At 38.3% G+C, this 19,671-nt stretch overlaps 1 protein-coding gene across 3 annotated transcripts in view; it reads left to right on the top strand.

Moving 5' to 3' along the window:
• The window catches only part of LOC137393553 (myoferlin-like), a 72,872-nt gene that overhangs the window by 41,035 nt on the left and 12,166 nt on the right, over window positions 1–19,671 (top strand). Inside the window, exons 28-40 of one of the 3 annotated variants that reach the window (XM_068080151.1) lie at window positions 1,109–1,290; window positions 3,362–3,511; window positions 4,298–4,312; window positions 8,752–8,820; window positions 11,706–11,804; window positions 11,918–12,079; window positions 12,775–12,958; window positions 13,935–13,979; window positions 15,610–15,668; window positions 15,989–16,099; window positions 16,359–16,484; window positions 16,628–16,783; window positions 19,290–19,381. In XM_068080151.1, coding sequence (XP_067936252.1) covers window positions 1,109–1,290; window positions 3,362–3,511; window positions 4,298–4,312; window positions 8,752–8,820; window positions 11,706–11,804; window positions 11,918–12,079; window positions 12,775–12,958; window positions 13,935–13,979; window positions 15,610–15,668; window positions 15,989–16,099; window positions 16,359–16,484; window positions 16,628–16,783; window positions 19,290–19,381 — 1,450 coding nt within the window. Of the gene's footprint in view, window positions 1–1,108; window positions 1,291–3,361; window positions 3,512–3,612; window positions 3,643–4,297; window positions 4,313–8,751; window positions 8,821–11,705; window positions 11,805–11,917; window positions 12,080–12,774; window positions 12,959–13,934; window positions 13,980–15,609; window positions 15,669–15,988; window positions 16,100–16,358; window positions 16,485–16,627; window positions 16,784–19,289; window positions 19,382–19,671 lie in introns of all 3 variants that reach the window. The other 2 variants (XM_068080150.1, XM_068080152.1) reach the window with 2 other exon arrangements.

Genomic DNA, 19,671 nt, shown 5'->3' with positions numbered 1-19,671 from the left:
AGTGACTAGTAAATCTATGTTGGTTACTCTAGGTAGGTGACTTACACCTCGTGATTAGTAAATCTATGTTGGTTACTCTAGGTAGGTGACTTACACCTAGTGACTAGTAAATCTATGTTGGTTACTCTAGGTAGGTGACTTACACCTAGTGACTAGTAAATCTATGTAGGTTACTCTAGGTAGGTGACTTACACCTAGTGACCAGTAAATATATGTAGGCTACTCTAGGTAAGTGACTTACACCTAGTGACCAGTAAATCTATGTAGGTTACTCTAGGTAGATGACTTACACCTAGTGACCAGTAAATCTATGTAGGCTACTCTAGGTAAGTGACTTACACTTAGTGACTAGTAAATCTATGTAGGTTACTCTAGGTAGATGACTTACATAGATAGTGACCAGTAAATCTATGTAAGCTACTCTAGGTAGATGACTTACACCTAGTGACCAGTAAATCTATGTAGGTTACTCTAGGTAAGTGACTTACACCTAGTGACTAGTAAATCTATGTAGGTTACTCTAGGTAAGTGACTTACACCTAGTGACCAGTAAATCTATGTAGGTTACTCTAGGTAAGTGACTTACACCTAGTGACTAGTAAATATAAGTAGGTTACTCTAGGTAGGTGACTTACACCTAGTGACCAGTAAATGTATGTAGGTTACTCGACTACTTTACTGTATTGTAATTTTAGTGATTTTTTATGTGAGTCAACAACTTTATTTATCACTCAGCTTGCATAAAGTTTGCTGATTTTATTATTCCTATGGCATATGAATGCTGAGTATTAATGCTGTATCACAGCTAGTACTAATCATGCATTCTTTCTTTAGCTTATGAAACTCGCTATATTTGTTTTTAAATATTAAGTAAAATGAAGTCCTACTACTGCCTTATAGCAGTTATGTTATAGATTGTTCGTTATTAAAACTGGTGACTCATTAATTCATAAATATTAAGCCTTAGAAACCTTGAGAGGAAAAACCAGTGCTAGAACTGGCCTTAGTATGATATTTATAATTTTCTTGATAAGGTTAATAATAATTATTGATAGTAAGGTCGGTTCTTATCTTCTCTTCTTATCTTCTCTGCGTGACATCCCAACAGATCCATATGCTGCTGTCAGTTTTGGCACTCAGTCACAGCTGACCAAGGTTCTGAAGAAGACATTGAGTCCGATGTGGGACCAGACTCTCATCTTTGATGAGCTCACTCTTTATGGCTCTCCAGAGCACATAGCGCAGAACCCACCGGAAGTCGTCATTGAAATTTTTGATGAGGATCTCATTGTGAGTTGTCTTCTTTTTTTCAAGTTGGTCTAAGGCTTAGCATGATAAGTTATTTCTTATATTCCCAAGTTGTTCAGTAGACACGAGCAAAGCTACACTCACCTAGTTTTTTATGTTGAGCGGAACAGGGTTGCTAGACAAAGGGATTAATAAGTGACTGGTTTTCATAAGTTAGCAGCAGTTGTAGCATGCTTCTACGGAAACTTTGTCTATCCTTTTGGGCTGCAACTAAAATGGCTGTCTAAGTAAACAATTCTCTACATGAAAGTTGGTAGGAAGTGAGTTGTTGTAGTAGGAACAGCTGTAGTAGCCGTGGTAGTAATACTACTACTAGTGGTAGTAGCAGTGGTAGTAATACTACTACTAGTGGTAGTAGCAGTGGTAGTAATACTACTACTAGTGGTAGCAGCCGTGGTAGTAATACTACTACTAGTGGTAGCAGCCGTGGTAGTAATACTACTACTAGTGGTAGTAGCAGTGGTAGTAATACTACTACTAGTGGTAGCAGCCGTGGTAGTAATACTACTACTAGTGGTAGCAGCCGTGGTAGTAATACTACTACTAGTGGTAGTAGCCGTGGTAGTAATACTACTACTAGTGGTAGTAGCAGTGGTAGTAATACTACTACTAGTGGTAGCAGCCGTGGTAGTAATACTACTACTAGTGGTAGTAGCAGTGGTAGTAATACTACTACTAGTGGTAGTAGCAGTGGTAGTAATACTACTACTAGTGGTAGTAGCAGTGGTAGTAATACTACTACTAGTGGTAGTAGCAGTGGTAGTAATACTACTACTAGTGGTAGTAGCAGTGGTAGTAATACTACTACTAGTGGTAGTAGCAGTGGTAGTAATACTACTACTAGTGGTAGTAGCAGTGGTAGTAGTACTACTACTAGTGGTGGTAGCAGTGGTAGTAATACACTACTAGTGGTAGTAGCAGTGGTAGTAATACTACTACTAGTGGTAGTAGCAGTGGTAGTAATACTACTACTAGTGGTAGTAGCAGTGGTAGTAATACTACTACTAGTGGTAGTAGCAGTGGTAGTAATACTACTACTAGTGGTAGTAGCAGTGGTAGTAATACTACTACTAGTGGTAGTAGCAGTGGTAGTAATACTACTACTAGTGGTAGTAGCAGTGGTAGTAATACTACTACTAGTGGTAGTAGCAGTGGTAGTAGTGGTAATGGTGACAGATGTAATAGTATGAGTTAGCAATCTTTGTTAATTTCTGTTGTTTACGAAGATTTCTTATCTGTGTTTAAGCACTGTTTTTCATTTTGCAGCTATAAGTTCAGCTCCTAGTAGGGATTTTTTCTGATCAGACAAAGTGTGGTTGCACATAGGAAGCTTACAATTCTACACGTAGCTCTTGAATCAATGAGAACAGACAAGTCTTTCGTGTAGAAGATCTGTAATGATATCTTAATGGTAGAAACAGGGTTGGTAGAGCAACTGGAAGATGGGTTTAGTAAAAAACACAAGTCTATCCAAAAATGAGTCACAAAATGAGTGAGTTTAACCAGCAGATCTTTCATTTCAATGACCACCACGCCTCGGGAGCACCGACTATTTTTTCTGTAACCATAGTTTTGGTACCTATTGTAAGTTATTGTGTAAGTTATTGTGTACGTGTAAGTGAAGTAATAAACAACAAAGGAGTTTAGATGTCAGTCCTACTTAACCACATTCAGCATTTAGTTAGGTTTTGTATCTGCAGCTTTTCCCTGCCAAGTTTGTCATAGACTCATTATCTATTGCATGGAGGTATTCATAAAGGTATTTATTAATAGTATACAACCTATTAAGGCTACTGCAAATAGGTCACTCCATCACACAAATCTGTTAAAACGATTTTATTTTTGTTAAATGTACGAATGTAGTTGTTTGCACTTTTCTGTGCAAATAATCTCTAATAGTCATTCAATGTTGGCTGTGTTAATGCTGCCTTAACTCTGCTGATTGTAACCCGCATGAACATGATTGAGCCAGTCACCGAGTTTCGAGGTTACTTTCCTTCTGTGACAGTGTTGCAGTGTCTAGATGCTCTAGCATATGCTTCCTGTTGTCTAGGGCAAAGACGAGTATCTTGGCCGAGCCATTTGCAAGCCGATGGTAAAGGTGAGCATGTCCGATGAGAGGACATGCGTGCTCCAGTGGCACTCTCTTACTAACCTCAAGGGAGACGCGGGAGAACTTCTCGCTTCTTTTGAACTTCTCCTTGTGAGTACCTACTTGAGCCTGCTCGCACTGTTCTTACGCCTGCCATCAGCTACCCCTCCATTGTGCTTGCTCGCTCATCTTCTCCTTTATGACCCTTTCAGTGTCCTGGCCATGCATATTCACACGCTCATGTAAGTGGCTTTGCATCAATCCTCGTGTGAATTGTTACCCTCAATGCGTGATTGGTTACTCATTACTTAGATTAGAAGTGATTGGTTGATTTTCTCAGAAACGGAAGGTTGACGTAATAATATGGAAAGAGCAGACTAGGAATATTGAGCATGCTCTGGTTATACCTCTTGGCGCTCCTTTGCCAGTACTTAACTCCAAGCTCCTCTGCCTTCTAGAATGTCACTTCTGTCTATCGCCAATACAAATAAACACCTCTCAGTCTATCTATAAGAACTTTGGCTTTTGATACTCTCTCTATTGCAATGTCCCAAAGCGAATCAGTGTGATTTGCATTCCTATTCCCATCTGTTATGCGTCTGGAAATTTTACTTCCCTACGTAATGTTGAGATTCATTTAAAAGAGTACATTTCTGGACATAAAAGCGTTCATATATAACTAGGCTCTTGTCGGTATTTAGCTATGGTGTTATAGCCGTGCATGATATCTTGTTTAACTGCAGTTGTGTGCAATGACCGTACCTCTATCTTTCGCTCTTTCCCTCTTGGATATCATGCTTCTATCTAATAGATGTTTGCTCTCAGCAATCTAGTCATAATCTAACCTGATCTGGTCATTATTGTTGTGTTCTAACCCATTGATCTTGTCTTGCACAGGGATACCAGATACCAGTAAGCCACAACTCACTATGGTTTGCATGCACTATTTTTAACAATATTGGTTTTTCTCTTAATAGCAAAATCGCTGCCGTTGGCAGCACATAACAGCCTCTTAACCACACACTTTCAACCAGAATCATGTTAGGTGCTATACTTTAGTAAAAGCATTATAATTTGCTAGGTTTTATTCACAGGTGTTAGTGTACAGTCAAGGAGTACTTATAGACTGTCATCTTAGCAAAGGTGTTAGTGTACAGTCAAGGAGTACTTATAGACTGTCACATTAGCAAAGGTGTTAGTATACAGTCAAGGAGTACTTCTAGACTGTCATCTTAGCAAAGGTGTTATTGTACAGTCAAGGTGTACTCATAGACTGTCACCTTAGCAAAGGTGTTAGTGTACAGTCAAGGTGTACTTATAGACTGTCATCTTAGCTAAGGTCTTAGTGTACAGTCAAGGTGTACTTATAGACTGTCACCTTAGCTAAGGTCTTAGTGTACAGTCAAGGTGTACTTATAGAATGTCACCTTAGCAAAGGTGTTAGTGTACAGTCAAGGTGTACTTATAGACTGTCATCTTAGCAAAGGTGTTAGTGTACAGTCAAGGTGTACTCATAGACTGTCACATTAGCAAAGGTGTTAGTGTACAGTCAAGGTGTACTTATAGACTGTCATCTTAGCTAAGGTCTTAGTGTACAGTCAAGGTGTACTTATAGACTGTCACCTTAGCTAAGGTGTTAGTGTACAGTCAAGGTGTACTTATAGAATGTCACCTTAGCAAAGGTGTTAGTGTACAGTCAAGGCGTACTCATAGACTGTCATCTTAGCAAAGGTGTTAGTGTACAGTCAAGGTGTACTTATAGACTGTCACCTTAGCAAAGGTGTTAGTGTACAGTCAAGGTGTACTCATAGACTGTCACATTAGCAAAGGTGTTAGTGTACAGTCAAGGTGTACTTATAGAATGTCACCTTAGCAAAGGTGTTAGTGTACAGTCAAGGCGTACTCATAGACTGTCATCTTAGCAAAGGTGTTAGTGTACAGTCAAGGTGTACTTATAGAATGTCACCTTAGCAAAGGTGTTAGTGTACAGTCAAGGTGTACTCATAGACTGTCACATTAGCAAAGGTGTTAGTGTACAGTCAAGGTGTACTTATAGACTGTCACCTTAGCAAAGGTGTTAGTGTACAGTCAAGGTGTACTCATAGACTGTCACATTAGCAAAGGTGTTAGTGTACAGTCAAGGTGTACTTATAGACTGTCACCTTAGCAAAGGTGTTAGTGTACAGTCAAGGCGTACTCATAGACTGTCACTTTAGCAAAGGTATTTGTGTACAGTCAAGGTGTACTTAGAATTAACACAAAAGCTGGTAATTACATTGTATCTATGCTAAGACATGTAGTGTGAGGGTATATGCCTTCCGCGTACTAACAGTTCTAGATGAAGCAACACTTAGATTAGAGAAAGTATAGAACGCTAATTAACGGACAATGTACATATTTTACTGCATGTAGAAATGTGAGCCAAGCGGAGTGTAGAAGTGTTAGAGTAGTTAAAATTGAGGATTCTTGCGCTATAGAAGCTACATGTAGTTCTACGAGTAAGCCCTGAACTGATTTGCACATGTTGTTATATACAGTGGTGATACAAATTATGGAACCGCCTCTAATTTTCGTTACATAGCAATGAACTCTGAGTTGTGTTTGTTTTTTCTACAATCAAAATTTTACATAACTATAAAAAGTTATATATCATTTGAATCGTCACAATGTTGGCTTTTTGATAAACTTTAATTAAAACCACATCGTATTTTCTATAAAAATATTATTAGAGGTTTACTGAAAGCTGTCAGAGAGTTACTGTACAGTTGTCATTTCTATTAAATAGTGTCTGACCAAAAGTCATAAAATAACATATTTCTTTTCTTTGAAATGGCTTTTATTGTGAATTAACTTAAAGACAAGGTATAGTAGCTTTGAAAAGAGCTGTTTTGGTCCTGAAGATGATCAATATTTGGTTGGCCAGCCTTTGTTGTCATTCACTGCTCGGAAGCGCCTGGGCATACTATCTGTCAGCGTCTGAAGCTCTTCAGGTGTCACTATTCGATGCCAGAATTGCACAATAAGCTCCATCAATCTTCTTTTATTAGTTGGTTTGTCTTTAGTTACAAGATTGCCTATTCTGCCCCACAAATTTTCCATTGGGTTAAGGTCTGGTGACTGAGAAGGCCAAGTCAGAGTGTTAACGTTATTGTCAGCAAACCACTTTTTTACTCTTCTGGCTGTGTGGCATGGAGCATTATCTTGCTGAAACAGCCACTTTCTATCAAACAGACTTCTAGCAGATGGTATCATCACACTTTGTAGTACTCCACAATATTTTTTTGCATTCATCATACCATCAACAAAATCTAATCTACCAGAACCAGCAGCGGAGAAACAACCCCACACAATTACTGAGATGGGATGCTTTCTCGTAGGTAAAATACATTCTGGTTTAAACTCTTCACCAGGTTTCCTTCTTACATAATTGTTGCCAGAGTGATTTTGCACAGTAAATGTGCCCTCATCGCTGAATAATACTGCTCTCCAGTCTTCTGGTGACTAATTCACATGATCTTTGTAGACGAGCCTTTTTTGCTGGGATGATAACAAAGGTTTTCTTCGAGCTTTACAGCCTCGTAAGCCATGATCTCTCAATGATTTGCAAACAGTTGATGGCGCTAACTCTGTACCTGTTGATTCTTTTAACTCACTGGCTAGCAGAGGACTGGTTAGATATCTATCAACCAAAGAAAGCCTCACTAGGCGTCTGGTCACTCGATCTGTTGCTAGCTTTTTCTTTCCCCTACCAGCCCTTTCTTCAACTTGACCAGTTTCCTTCCATCTGCAGATTGTTGTAAATACACCTTTCTTAGAGCAATCTACCTCCCTTGCAATTTTCCTCTGCGATTTCCCTTGCTAATGAAGGTGAATTATTACAGCACGCTTTTCTTTCGTGAGATGTTGAGGCATGATGATGAAGTTATTAGAATGACTTTTACTGAGAGCAGAAGGACTTTTCAATACTACTTGGGTTACGTTGCGTAATGAACAACATCTCACTCAATGCAATTGTTGTCTTAGATGATTGTTAAACTGAGCAGATCAAAGAATTTGGAAATTCTAGACATCATTCACCAGACTACTGTTTTTGAAAAAAGTGACTTGTTATGAGACACTCTGACTAGTTGCACTTTTAAATGCACTAGCGATGGAATTACATTTGGATGCAGAAAAAAAACTAAACAATGCGACAGCTGATAAAATTACCTTTCTAATGATATATAACTTTTCATATCTGGCCTGAATATAACTAATATGAGAGCCATTATAGTGCATTAGTTACTCAAACTCAAAGGCGGTTCCATAATTTGTATCACCACTGTATATTCAACTCGTCGTCATTAAAAATTCGGTTTCGATATTCTAGGAAGTTAAAGAATCTTTAAAGCAGACTAGTTTTAACTTTGTTTTGTTTTTCGTTCAGACGTGATTTGGAATGAATGGTATCCTAGCTTAAGTTGACGCACATGAGTTGCTTACAAGGCTGCCAATGTCATCACTCTTGATCTTCACCATATCAATATTGCTCTCAGCACCAGGTTTAACCTACAGACCTGAAATGCTACTCATTCCAAATGTAATCATAATCAATGAAAGATGGAATAAAAACCTACTTATGCTTCAGGATTTCTTCAAATGACGTTCCTAGAACTTTAGAGGCCAGTTCTATAACTTACTTCACTATTAACATCTATTTAGCTTATCTCAACTTGGTACTAAAATGACAGGTTTCTTGTGCTCGGGCTCTCAACAGGTGATGGCCAATTCAGGGGTTGTTTCCTGATCAGTAAGTAATCAAACAATTTATATGGTAAACTGACGTTGGGCATAAAAACCTATAATGGTATATCGTGTGTTTTAATTGATTTTTTAACAGGAGCATTCATAGGCCTGGATCATTTGTACTATAGGACAGGGGGACATGACCTCATTCAGCCCAAAGTGCTGTGCAGAGGTCATTTGAATGAGCGGTGGTATTTCATATAGCATAGCTTACTAACATGAGCGATGATTGAGATGAGAGAATGAACTTCGTTACTTTCAAAGCTAAGCAAAAGAATGACTCTGCAATTTTGTTTTTTACTAGCATTTAGATACTCATCACTCTTTCTTTAATATGTTAGCACAAGTGTACCTGTCTGTCACATAAAATCAATAATATCTAGTGCACTATTTGGTAGATCTACATTCCGCTTGCTGTGTCTCAGTTTTGGGCATACCCCGCCTAACAAGGAAAAAAATCATGTGAAAATGTTGCGGCTGAGCATTTAGTCGGGGCTCTTAAACTGTTTCACAGCATGCTGAGTTTGTTGTGTCATATCGTTATCTGCAATCATATCCATTCCCAGGCTAACCAATCAGCAAGTCTCATGGACTTGGCTGACGATGCTGAGATGATGCCCGTCACCTCACAATTGGTCAGTAGTATGGAGATTTTTGCTAGTTTTTACTAACGCATGGGACCATCATTCCTCTCTTCAATGCTGTCATTTTCTGCTAATACACTACTAGCTATGGAGCGAGGTCACCACTAGTTTGCTCAACCTTCCCATAAGCCTCATATTTGTTGCCACACATTCTTTTATGTTTGACGTGCACGGGCTTCTCCGCACGCCCATACCCGGTAGACCAGTCGGTGTCTTGTTTGTGTAGATTGCCAGCATCTACCTTAGAATATTCATTAACTTGTCTAGTCTAAGATTGCCATGCATATTATACTAGATGAGAAAGGCTGCATGTAGCAAAAGATCACACGGCAAAAAGGGCTAATCCTTTTGTTATGACTGCCCCAGACAGGTGGTCTAACTCTCTTTTTAGTACCTGTAATGCTCACAATGACACGAATAGGTTTATCACTTTCAATCAGTTCAAGGCTGCATGTCACAAACTTTCACAAGCAGTCATGAATAGTTACCCACAGTACTGAGCGGTCATGAACAGTCACAGTAACTAACAGTCATACAAAGTAAAGCCTCACCAAGTTTACCAAGATTTAAGTGATGGTAGCGTCCTTATCAATAAGGAGTATTTTTCTGTCAAAAACTACTTAATTTTCTATGCTTTACCTTTGTCTCGGTGGCAAGATATCGGCAATATTCAATCAAATACGCTTGCTGAATGATTGCATGGCACGCAGTGAGACAATTGATAAGCTAGTAGTGTCATTATGCCTTCAGTAATTTTTACTCTGTTTTAAATACAGCATGGAAACCAAATTATTGGATTGCAAAAATGTGTTACTATGTTTCAGTTGTTTGATATCATTTTATTAGCTGTCAAAATTTTTAATGCGTTTTTCTTTCTTAGAGTCTAATCTGTGTTTCTGCTTTCTGGCTCTATCTTTAAGATTATCTTTTATCTTTCTGTTCCTGTTCTCTGGCTCTACTGTTATACTATACTTAAGTCTGTTCTCTGGCTCTACTGTTATACTATACTTAAGTCTGTTCTCTGAATCTACTGTTATACTATACTTAAATCTGTTCTCTGAATCTACTGTTATACTATACTTAAGTCTGTTCTCTGGCTCTACTGTTATACTATACTTAAGTCTGTTCTCTGGCTCTACTGTTATACTATACTTAAGTCTGTTCTCTGGCTCTACTGTTATACTATACTTAAGTCTGTTCTCTGAATCTACTGTTATACTATACTTAAATCTGTTCTCTGAATCTACTGTTATACTATACTTAAGTCTGTTCTCTGGCTCTACTGTTATACTATACTTAAGTCTGTTCTCTGAATCTACTGTTATACTATACTTAAATCTGTTCTCTGAATCTACTGTTATACTATACTCAAGTCTCCTCTCTGAATCTACTGTTATACTATACTTAAGTCTCTTCTCTGAATCTACTGTTATACTATACTTAAGTCTCTTCTCTGAATCTACTGTTATACTATACTTAAGTCTCTTCTCTGAATCTACTGTTATACTATACTTAAATCTCTTCTCTGAGTCTACTGTTATACTATACTTAAGTCTCTTCTCTGAATCTATTGTTATACTATACTTAAGTCTCTTCTCTGAATCTACTGTTATACTATACTTAAGTCTCTTCTCTGAATCTACTGTTATACTATACTTAAGTTTGTTCTCTGAATCTACTGTTATACTATACTTAAGTCTCTTCTCTGAATCTACTGTTATACTATACTTAAGTCTCTTCTCTGAGTCTACTGTTATACTATACTTAAATCTCTTCTCTGAATCTACTGTTATACTATACTTAAGTCTGTTCTCTGAATCTACTGTTATACTATACTTAAGTTTGTTCTCTGAATCTACTGTTATACTATACTTAAGTCTCTTCCCTGAATCTACTGTTATACTATACTTAAGTTTGTTCTCTGAATCTACTGTTATACTATACTTAAGTCTCTTCTCTGAATCTACTGTTATACTATACTTAAGTCTCTTCTCTGAATCTACTGTTATACTATACTTGAGTCTGTTCTTTGAATCTACTGTTATACTATCCTTAAGCCTGTTCTCTGACTCTACTGTTATAATATACTAAAATCTATTTTCTGTTTCTAGAATTAGACTATACTAAAGTCTGTTCTTTCACTCTACTGTTCGACTATACTAAAGTCTGTTCTCTGCCCCTATAGTTCGACTATACTAGAGTCTGTTTTCTGACATTAGTCTTACTGATTGGATATGAATGTAGATTGAGCCATAAATCGAGCTTCAGAAAATACCTGAATGATTAAAAGTTTACAATTGATGTCCTTTGCTACCACATCTGTTACATGCGTTTCTGTAAGCCTTTACGTGTTCCATCTCGTTCGTCCCTGTCTCCTTGCAAAGGTGTTGGTTGCTCCAGTATCCGAGTCTGAGTAGCTCAGTGTCCGCTGCTGCCATTGTCTCTCATGTTGCTCTCCTGTTAGTTTAAGGCGTCATAATACCCTATTCGTGGAAGGAAGTTATAGATGCTAGATTATGCCACATTTTATGCCACTAAATCATCTGCTTTCGCCATTTTTCTGAACATTTTCCGATCTTTAACAGCTTGTCTAATCTACTTGCAAAGATATTACCGCCTGCAGCCAATCGTTGTTAAGTTGTCTTGAATTTCTAGGGCCTTTGGTAGATTTTTAAATTCTTATCAGCTCATAAAAGTGTAACAAGCTGTCACTAACTCTTATTCACACGCGCTGTTTGTGGCACTATGATATCGATCGTAGTAATACTGCCGTCAAATGAATTATATACTCTCTGTTTCAATTATTGTATTACAATTATTGTTTGCCTACATCTTCTTTGGTTTTCACTTTTCTCACTGTTTACTTCATTTTGCAGATGAATGGAGAGGACCTTCCATTTGCCCCACCAAAGCGTGGGGATCACTACATCGTGCCAACTGGTATTCGACCCATCATGAGAAGGACTGCAGTAGAGGTGACAGTCTCACCCATTCCGCTCTGTTTATTGACAAAAGAGTTGATTTAATGTGCTAATATCTGTTTGTTTCGTATTTACGTATGTTGGCATCAGATCTTACCCTCTTTCAGATTCTTTGCTGGGGTATGAGAAACATGAAGAAGTACCAGCTACTCTCTATAACATCACCAAGCGTGGAATTTGAGATTGGAGAGGCGGTTGCGCAGTCCCCCATCATCAAGAATACAAGAAAAAACCCCAACTTCTCAGAAGCTCTGTTATTCGTTGACACCGTATGTGTTGGCTTTATTTTGTTCGTCAGATGAGTTGTCAGATGAATTATTTTTTGAGTTGATCAATTCTCGAATGGGTCATTCACTCTTTGGATGAGTCAGTCTTTTGATGAGTAACTCATTGGACGAGTCACTTGTCAGATGAGTCGCTCATCGGACGAGTCGCTCGTCGGACGAGTCTCTTGTGGCATGATTCTTTTGTCAGCTCAGATAAGTTATTTGCATCGTCTGAAATAAAACAAGTGATGAAACTTTGGCTGACTTGCAAGTTTGGAATCGCTTGCAATCGCTAGAGTTTTGTAGAATAGGGCTAGCTTTGTACTACATGTTATCAATCCATGGCTATAGTAGAGTAACAAGTGCTTGTTCCAAAAAGTCACATACCACATCTATTGAGCTATAGTCATAACAGGCACACTAAAGCTAGTCTACCAGGCCATCTGCAGTTTCAATTCAATTGTGTGACCAAAGACTAGATGAATAGTGTGACCAAAGGCTAGATGAATAGTGTGACCAAAGGCTCGATGAAGTGGGGAGTAGTGAAGGGTTAGAAATTAACCTCAAAAACACAAAATGATTAATTTAAAGTAATGAGTAACTTTAATGTTGTTCAGAGACAGTGCTTTATTAGGTGGTTATTATAATTACCTGTTTTCTGAGTTGATGATGACTAACAAGTTGCATGTCCGGTGTAGATGCTGCCCAAAGAAGAGTATTTCATGCCACCTGTGAGTTTGAGAGTTCGAGACCACAGAGCATTTGGTCGCAAACCAACTGTCGGAATGCATGTCATACGATCTTTAGAGAAGTACTTGGTGGGCTCATCACCCTCTCCGACTTACAATCCTGAGGGTCTTTCAGACCAGGCCGCTCTTGAAGGTAAGATTTGTATTTATCGCCGTGCAGGTTGGGGAACAAACAGGGTTTGCGACACGAGCAGCAAAAGTCATTAGGCTTCACACAGCCCCATTAATAAAAAATAGTTAGATAGCTAGTTTGCTGCGGGTGCTAGCTTCAGCCTTCCTCAACAACTATTGTACTTAGGCTTCTAGACCTTTTACATCTGAGTCTATGTCTGCAGTGCTTTTCTATAAAAAGTAAGTGTTTCACAGGTGATCAACAGGTCTTTCACATGCTTCAAGCCGACGTTCCATATGCCGCGAGCAAACTCTCCACATGCTGTGGACAAACTTGCACATGCTGTAAACAGACGTATGGTCGATAGTGTCATATGGTCGATAGTGTGACCTTACAAAGTCTTTAGTAGTAGATCTTCCAGTCAACTTTTCAAATACTAAGTAGATTTGGCACATGCTGTGAGCAGGCATTACAGACGCTATGAGCAGACCTTACACATACTGAGAGCAGACCTTTCACATGTCGTGAATAGACCTTGCACATGCTGTGAACAGTCCTTGCATATACTGTGAGCAAACCTTGCACATATTGTGAGAAGATCTTGCACATGCGGTGAGCAGACCTTGCAGATGCTGTAAATAGACCTTGCACATCTTGTGAACAGACCTTGCACGCGCTATGAACATAAATTATTTAACATATCTTTGGAATGAACTAATTTTTATCGTGCATTATTAACAATTTTTTCAGTCCCACAATGCTCAGCAAATTTCAAGTTTCTTGCTTCATAATACCAATATGGCTGTGTATACATGTACACGCGTACAACTGCTTTTCACTTGCCGCACACGGTGAGCAAATTGCTCCGCAAATATTTCAGCTCTTCTTTCTGTAACATCCATTATTTCTGGCTATAATTTTGCACAGCCAACCACGTGGCTTTCGCGGGCCTCAAAGCCTCGCACCATGTTGCAGTCATTCGCCTGAATCATTGCAGCCTCACTGGATGCCATAACTGCTTCTGTCGATGGTATGACAAATGGTAATATTCGGGCTCCAGCTATCCTACTTACATTTTCTCCTCTCTAATAAGTCCCTTCATCCTTTGTTCCATTTTCATGTTTGCCAATCATGCATTTTTCAGGTCTTGTCTTTGTAGGCTGCCTTCTAGATGAATGCTCGTTTAGCTCTATTAAGGATGCCTGTTTAGCTCTATCAAAGACTGTCTTCATATACCATACAGATTGCTCTGAATCGCACGCCAATCTGATTTTGCTGTATCTCATAGCTCTTCTATCATAGGTTCGGCTTTTCCAAATTTATGTGTCTTGTCAAGACTGAGAATTATTTTATACCCAAAGGTAGCACAATCCCAGGTAGCACAATAACAAGTAATAGTAATAGTGCCAGTAATAGTGCAGGGGTTCCTAAGTGTTAGTAATAGTGCTGGGGTTCTTAAGTGTTAGTAATAGTGCAGGGGTTCTTAAGTGTTAGTAATAGTGCAGGGGTTCTTAATTGTTAGTAATAGTGCAGGGGTTCTTAAGTGTTAGTAATAATGCTGGGGTTCTTGAGTGTTAGTAGTAGTGCTGGTGTTCTTAAGTGTTAGTAATAGTGCTGGGGTTCTTCAGTGTTAGTGATAGTGCTGGGGTTCTTGAGTGTTAATAATAGTGCTGGGGTTCTTAAGTGTTAGTAATAGTGCTGGTGTTCTTAAGTGTTAGTAATAGTACTGGGGTTCTTGAGTGTTAATAATAGTGCTGGGGTTCTTCAGTGTTAGTGATAGTGCTGGGGTTCTTGAGTGTTAATAATAGTGCTGGGGTTCTTAAGTGTTAGTAATAATGCTGGTGTTCTTGAGTGTTAATAATAGTGCTGGGGTTCTTAAGTGTTAATAATAGTGCTGGGTTCTTAAGTGTTAGTAATAGTGCTGGTGTTCTTGCGTGTTAGTAATAGTGCAGGGGTTCTTAATTGTTAGTAATAGTGCAGGGGTTCTTAAGTGTTAGTAATAATGCTGGGGTTCTTGAGTGTTAGTAATAATGCTGGTGTTCTTGAGTGTTAATAATAGTGCTGGGGTTCTTAAGTGTTAGTAATAGTGCTGGTGTTCTTGCGTGTTAGTAATAGTGCTGGTGTTCTTGAGTGTTAGTAGTAGTGCTGGTGTTCTTATGTGTCAGTAATATTGCTGGGGTTCTTAAGACTCCAAGGAATCTTTAATAGCCTTACAAAAATTCTTTCTCTTTTTCCATTCTTAAAAATTCCTTGAGCGCATTTTCTATTTTGCGCATTAACCAGGGCTAAAGTCACTTCTTTAGCCTTTCCAATGCCTACATCTGTCTTTCTTTCAGTCAGTAGGTTGCATCTCCTTACCATCAAAAGTCACGTTAACAAGAATGCCTTCTACTACCAAACCTACGTTGCTTTGCTGAAAAGTGGTACTTGCTGCATAACTAACTCGTACTAACTTTCCTCAACTCAAGAGCTGCTACTTTTACACAAGTGCCAAGACTGCCACTTTGTAACCAAGCTTGTCTGCTTACAGAGGTCTCTTATCTGTTAAAGCGCTGTTAGCGAATCTTCTGACTAACACCGCACAGAGCTTCACTGTTTTATCACTTTACTCACCTCGTATGTATGACCCGCAGGTGTATTTATAGCTCATCACAGTAAAACACTGTTTGTAGGTCAGCAACCTCTTGTGGAGAATCCTGAAACGATTCTAGATATCCCTGACACGGAAAAGGTATATAGAAACCATCATTTTTAATTACCTAATAGGTGTAATATTTAGTCTCTAACTATTGAGTAGAAGCGAGGTGAGGCACATCTACAAGGTTGAACTACGTACGCCCTGTCGTGAATGTTTGTAGCATGCAACAGGAAATAGCCAATAGAGTGATAACAGGAATGTTTGTAGCATGCAACAGGAAATAGCCAATGAGTGATAACAGGAAATGCGATAGAGTATGCTGTAGTATGAACGGCGTGTATCATTTGGCTATAACATATCGTGGTAAGTTTTCTAGTGTTTATGTATGTAAACATTGTGGTTCTTTTCTATAGCCACCGCCGCCTGACATGGAGGACATAGACTGGTGGTGTAAATACTACACCTCGATTGGAGAGGAGGACAAGGCTCTCAAGTATGTTCAGATGGGATTCGACACAATCTTGGTATGTAAGCATAGACTGTAACTTGGAGCGTGTGAGCATCGCAGTAGCAGCATAGGATAATAAATAACATCGGTAGCATGGAGCGGTGGGTAGCATAGGTTCCAAACAATAAGAATGCCCTGGGTTATATGTGTTGAACGGTCTATACATTGTGAAAATTGTCACAACTTTTTATGAGGTAAAAGACGGTATTGTATCTATGAAGCGAACATTGTTTATGGAGAAGAACAAACTAATTATGGTTCATCTATAAATTTAGATGTATGACTGCGAGCTGGAGGATGTACCAGAATTTGAAGGCTTCACAGATTTCTGCGACACATTCCAGATTATGTCTGGCAGCGCTGATGACGAGGAAGGCCAAGAGGTGATCGGTGAATTTAAGGTTTGTCACCTTTTTATAACACTCTGTACATCGGTCATGCGCAAACCTAGTCTTGGATCTTATTAATTTTATACATATACATGTATCTGTCATTTCAAGTACATGCGGTGATATACGTGATGTACAAGTGATAATATGTTTAGGGAACTTTCAAAGTCTATGAACTGCCTGAGGATCCTAATGAACCCCTTCCACCAAGGCACCTTGATAGACTGCCGAGTCCTGCTCCTGAGGAGTGTGTTGTCAGGGTCTACCTTATCCAAGCCTATGACCTCCAGCCAGCTGACCCCAATGGTCTCGTGAGTTCTCCGCTTCTGAATCTTTCCTCTTCACGGTGGCTGCACTATTGTATATACTATATAGGGAGCAGGGTGGCTGCACTATTGTATATAGGGAACAGATTGGCTGGAAAGAGTGAATAAAAAACTCTTGCAAGCACTGTGGTTATGATTTACATTAGTTGACAAGTACTGTCTGTGTGTCTGTATGGGTGTGTGTATATGTACGTGTCTTCGTGCATTTCTCTGTGGGTGTTTGCGTTGGTGTTTCTGGGGGTGTCTGCATCGGTGTCTCTGTGGTGTCTGTGTGTCTCTGTGGTGTCTGTGTGTCTCTGTGGGTGTCTGTGTGTCTCTGTGGGTGTCTGTGTGTTTCTGTGGGTGTCTGTGGGTCTGCATAAGTGTCATGTACATACAATGTTGTGAGCGTCTGTTAAAAAGGTTGACTTGCAACAAAATTCACATTACAGTTATTTGGTATCAAAAGATTCACCATGTCTTACTCTGTTGTGTTATAGGTGCCAAATATGTGGAAATGTGATTACAAGCTCTTAAAAGCTCAAAAACGAAAAGCCGCCGTAGATTGGAATCTCTTTATTTCTCTGACGTAGTCATGAAATTTGGTTATTGTCTTGTCAATTGTGAATTGAAAGGCCAATAAAAAGCTCAATATAAAACTTATCGTAGCACTAGTTTATGACAAACACTTCGGGTTTTACCGAAGACCCGGTATCAAATATAGATGCTCGCTACTTTACAGTTTTGTTTCGGCTTGATCAAATCGTCAAGTCATAATCTGATCATGTGACCCAATACTTCGCAAATAATTTCTGCAGCACTTTTCGATTATCACAGGTGACCAACAGGCTCGTCATGATTATCAGACAATGATATGTACTCCTTCGAGCTAAGGTTAAAAAATTAAATGAATTTTTACGGTAAGTTATAAGATATCACTGCTAAAAGTGACAGCATTACAATGACGATAAAACAGACGCGTAAGAACAATAGACATGGTTTTATTGAATGCGGGAAGTATATTTGTGAAAATATTTCGACGAATAAGGTTGCATGACAGTGTAAACAGAAACCATCTACCACAACTACGTCACATTTGCGCCGTTTTGGAAAGAGAATCCAAATTATGGCGGTCTCGTGTGGCTGCGATTAACTGTTCGTTTTTTAGTTTTTAAGAGCTTGTAATCACATTACCACATATTTTGCGCCTACAACACAACAGAGTAAGACATGGTGAATCTTTTGATATCAAATAACTGTAATGGGAATTTTGTTGCAAGTCAACCTTTAAGCAAAAATTTAATACTTGTAATAAATCTCAGTTTTTGTCTTCTGTTTGTTTTTGCTGGTCTTTTGTTTTCTTTTGTCCAGCTATAGCTACTAAAATCTACCAATAAATAATTTGGAATTGAATTCGCAACGATTGCGATTGTAAGTATTCAAACAGGTGCTAAGGCTAAGAGTTAAGGCCATAAGGCTAAACGATTATCATTTTATTTAGCTTAACTATTGTATCCTTATCGAGATTACAGCTAAATATACATGTATGTTTTATTATGAATTAATATTGCCTTTTGCATTTGTTCGTCTTTTGAAGTTTTTTTCAAATGCCATTTCAAAATTCATTATTCATTTTTCTTTATTTGTAATTTTCAATTGTGCCATTTCAATTTCAAATGCTCCGTTACGGTACAACTGGAATGGCATAATTCCAATCTTCAATTTCCAGTTATTGCAAAGGGTGATCGTTTAAAAATTGTAAAATTAAAGAATATTCACATAGACATCCTTCAGTAAGAATTGTCTCTACATTTTCTCTTGGTTCTGTCAGACAAAGTATCCTTGTGCGCTTCACTGATGTATTTAACTTTGTTATCTCATTTTTATGGCTGTGCTATTGTTCACTATCGAGTGGTACCAGTACAGTTGTATTCATAATTTTGATAGATGGCTTCTGCAGCAACAAAAACCTTTTTTATAGACAAACTTCTACGTACTCTTTATTATTATTAATTCAACATGTTTGGGATTTTTGTTTTTTTAGTTTGTTTTAATTATATCAGCATCAATTCAATTTTTATTCTAATAAATCAAACTTTATCTTCAGACTTCAGCCATTACTGGCTAATTATTTCACATTTACACACTTTTACAGTTGTTTTAGTTTTTCTCTCAATTTATTTGAACTGCTCAAAACACTTTTCTCATGTTATGAAGTTTAAAAGTTATAATGGTAAATGTTGTACAGTGTAAATAAAAATAAATTTCTGTGTAAAGACTTTTGATACATCGGGCAACACCGGGAATTCCCCTAGTTTATTATAACCTCTGAACTCTGGGGCACCAGCTAGAGAGTATGTTTTAATATGTTGTAGTGGTATTGCTTACCTGTATTATCAGCATTACATATTTAGATTACTTATATTACTTATATTATCTGCAGTACCTTCATTAACTGTATTATTTGTATTACCTACATTACTTACTCGCGTATGCCTCTTATGATTCATAGGCTGACCCATTCCTCGAAGTCAAGCTTGGAAAGAAGACGATTAGCCTACGTGACAACTATCATGCAAACACCCTCAATCCCATTTTTGGAGAGTAAGTCATGTAGCAATCATAGTAATTACTATTTTATTTAAATATATTTTGGTTACTTCATTAATGTTTACATCATACATCACCTGTTTACTCTAGTCATTATCAGTTTAGCATACTCTGACCACTCACCTGTTTACTCTAGTCATTATCAGTTTGGCATACTCTGACCACTCACCTGTTTACTCTAGTCGCAATCAGTTTGGCATACTCTGACCACTCACCTGTTTATTCTAGTCATTATCAGTTTGGCATACTCTCACCACTCACCTGTTTACTCTAGTCGCAATCAG

This window comes from Watersipora subatra, chromosome 4 (assembly GCF_963576615.1).
Source record: "Watersipora subatra chromosome 4, tzWatSuba1.1, whole genome shotgun sequence".
NCBI lineage: Eukaryota > Metazoa > Bryozoa > Gymnolaemata > Cheilostomatida > Watersiporidae > Watersipora > Watersipora subatra.
This window is presented reverse-complemented; position numbering and strand designations above follow the sequence as displayed.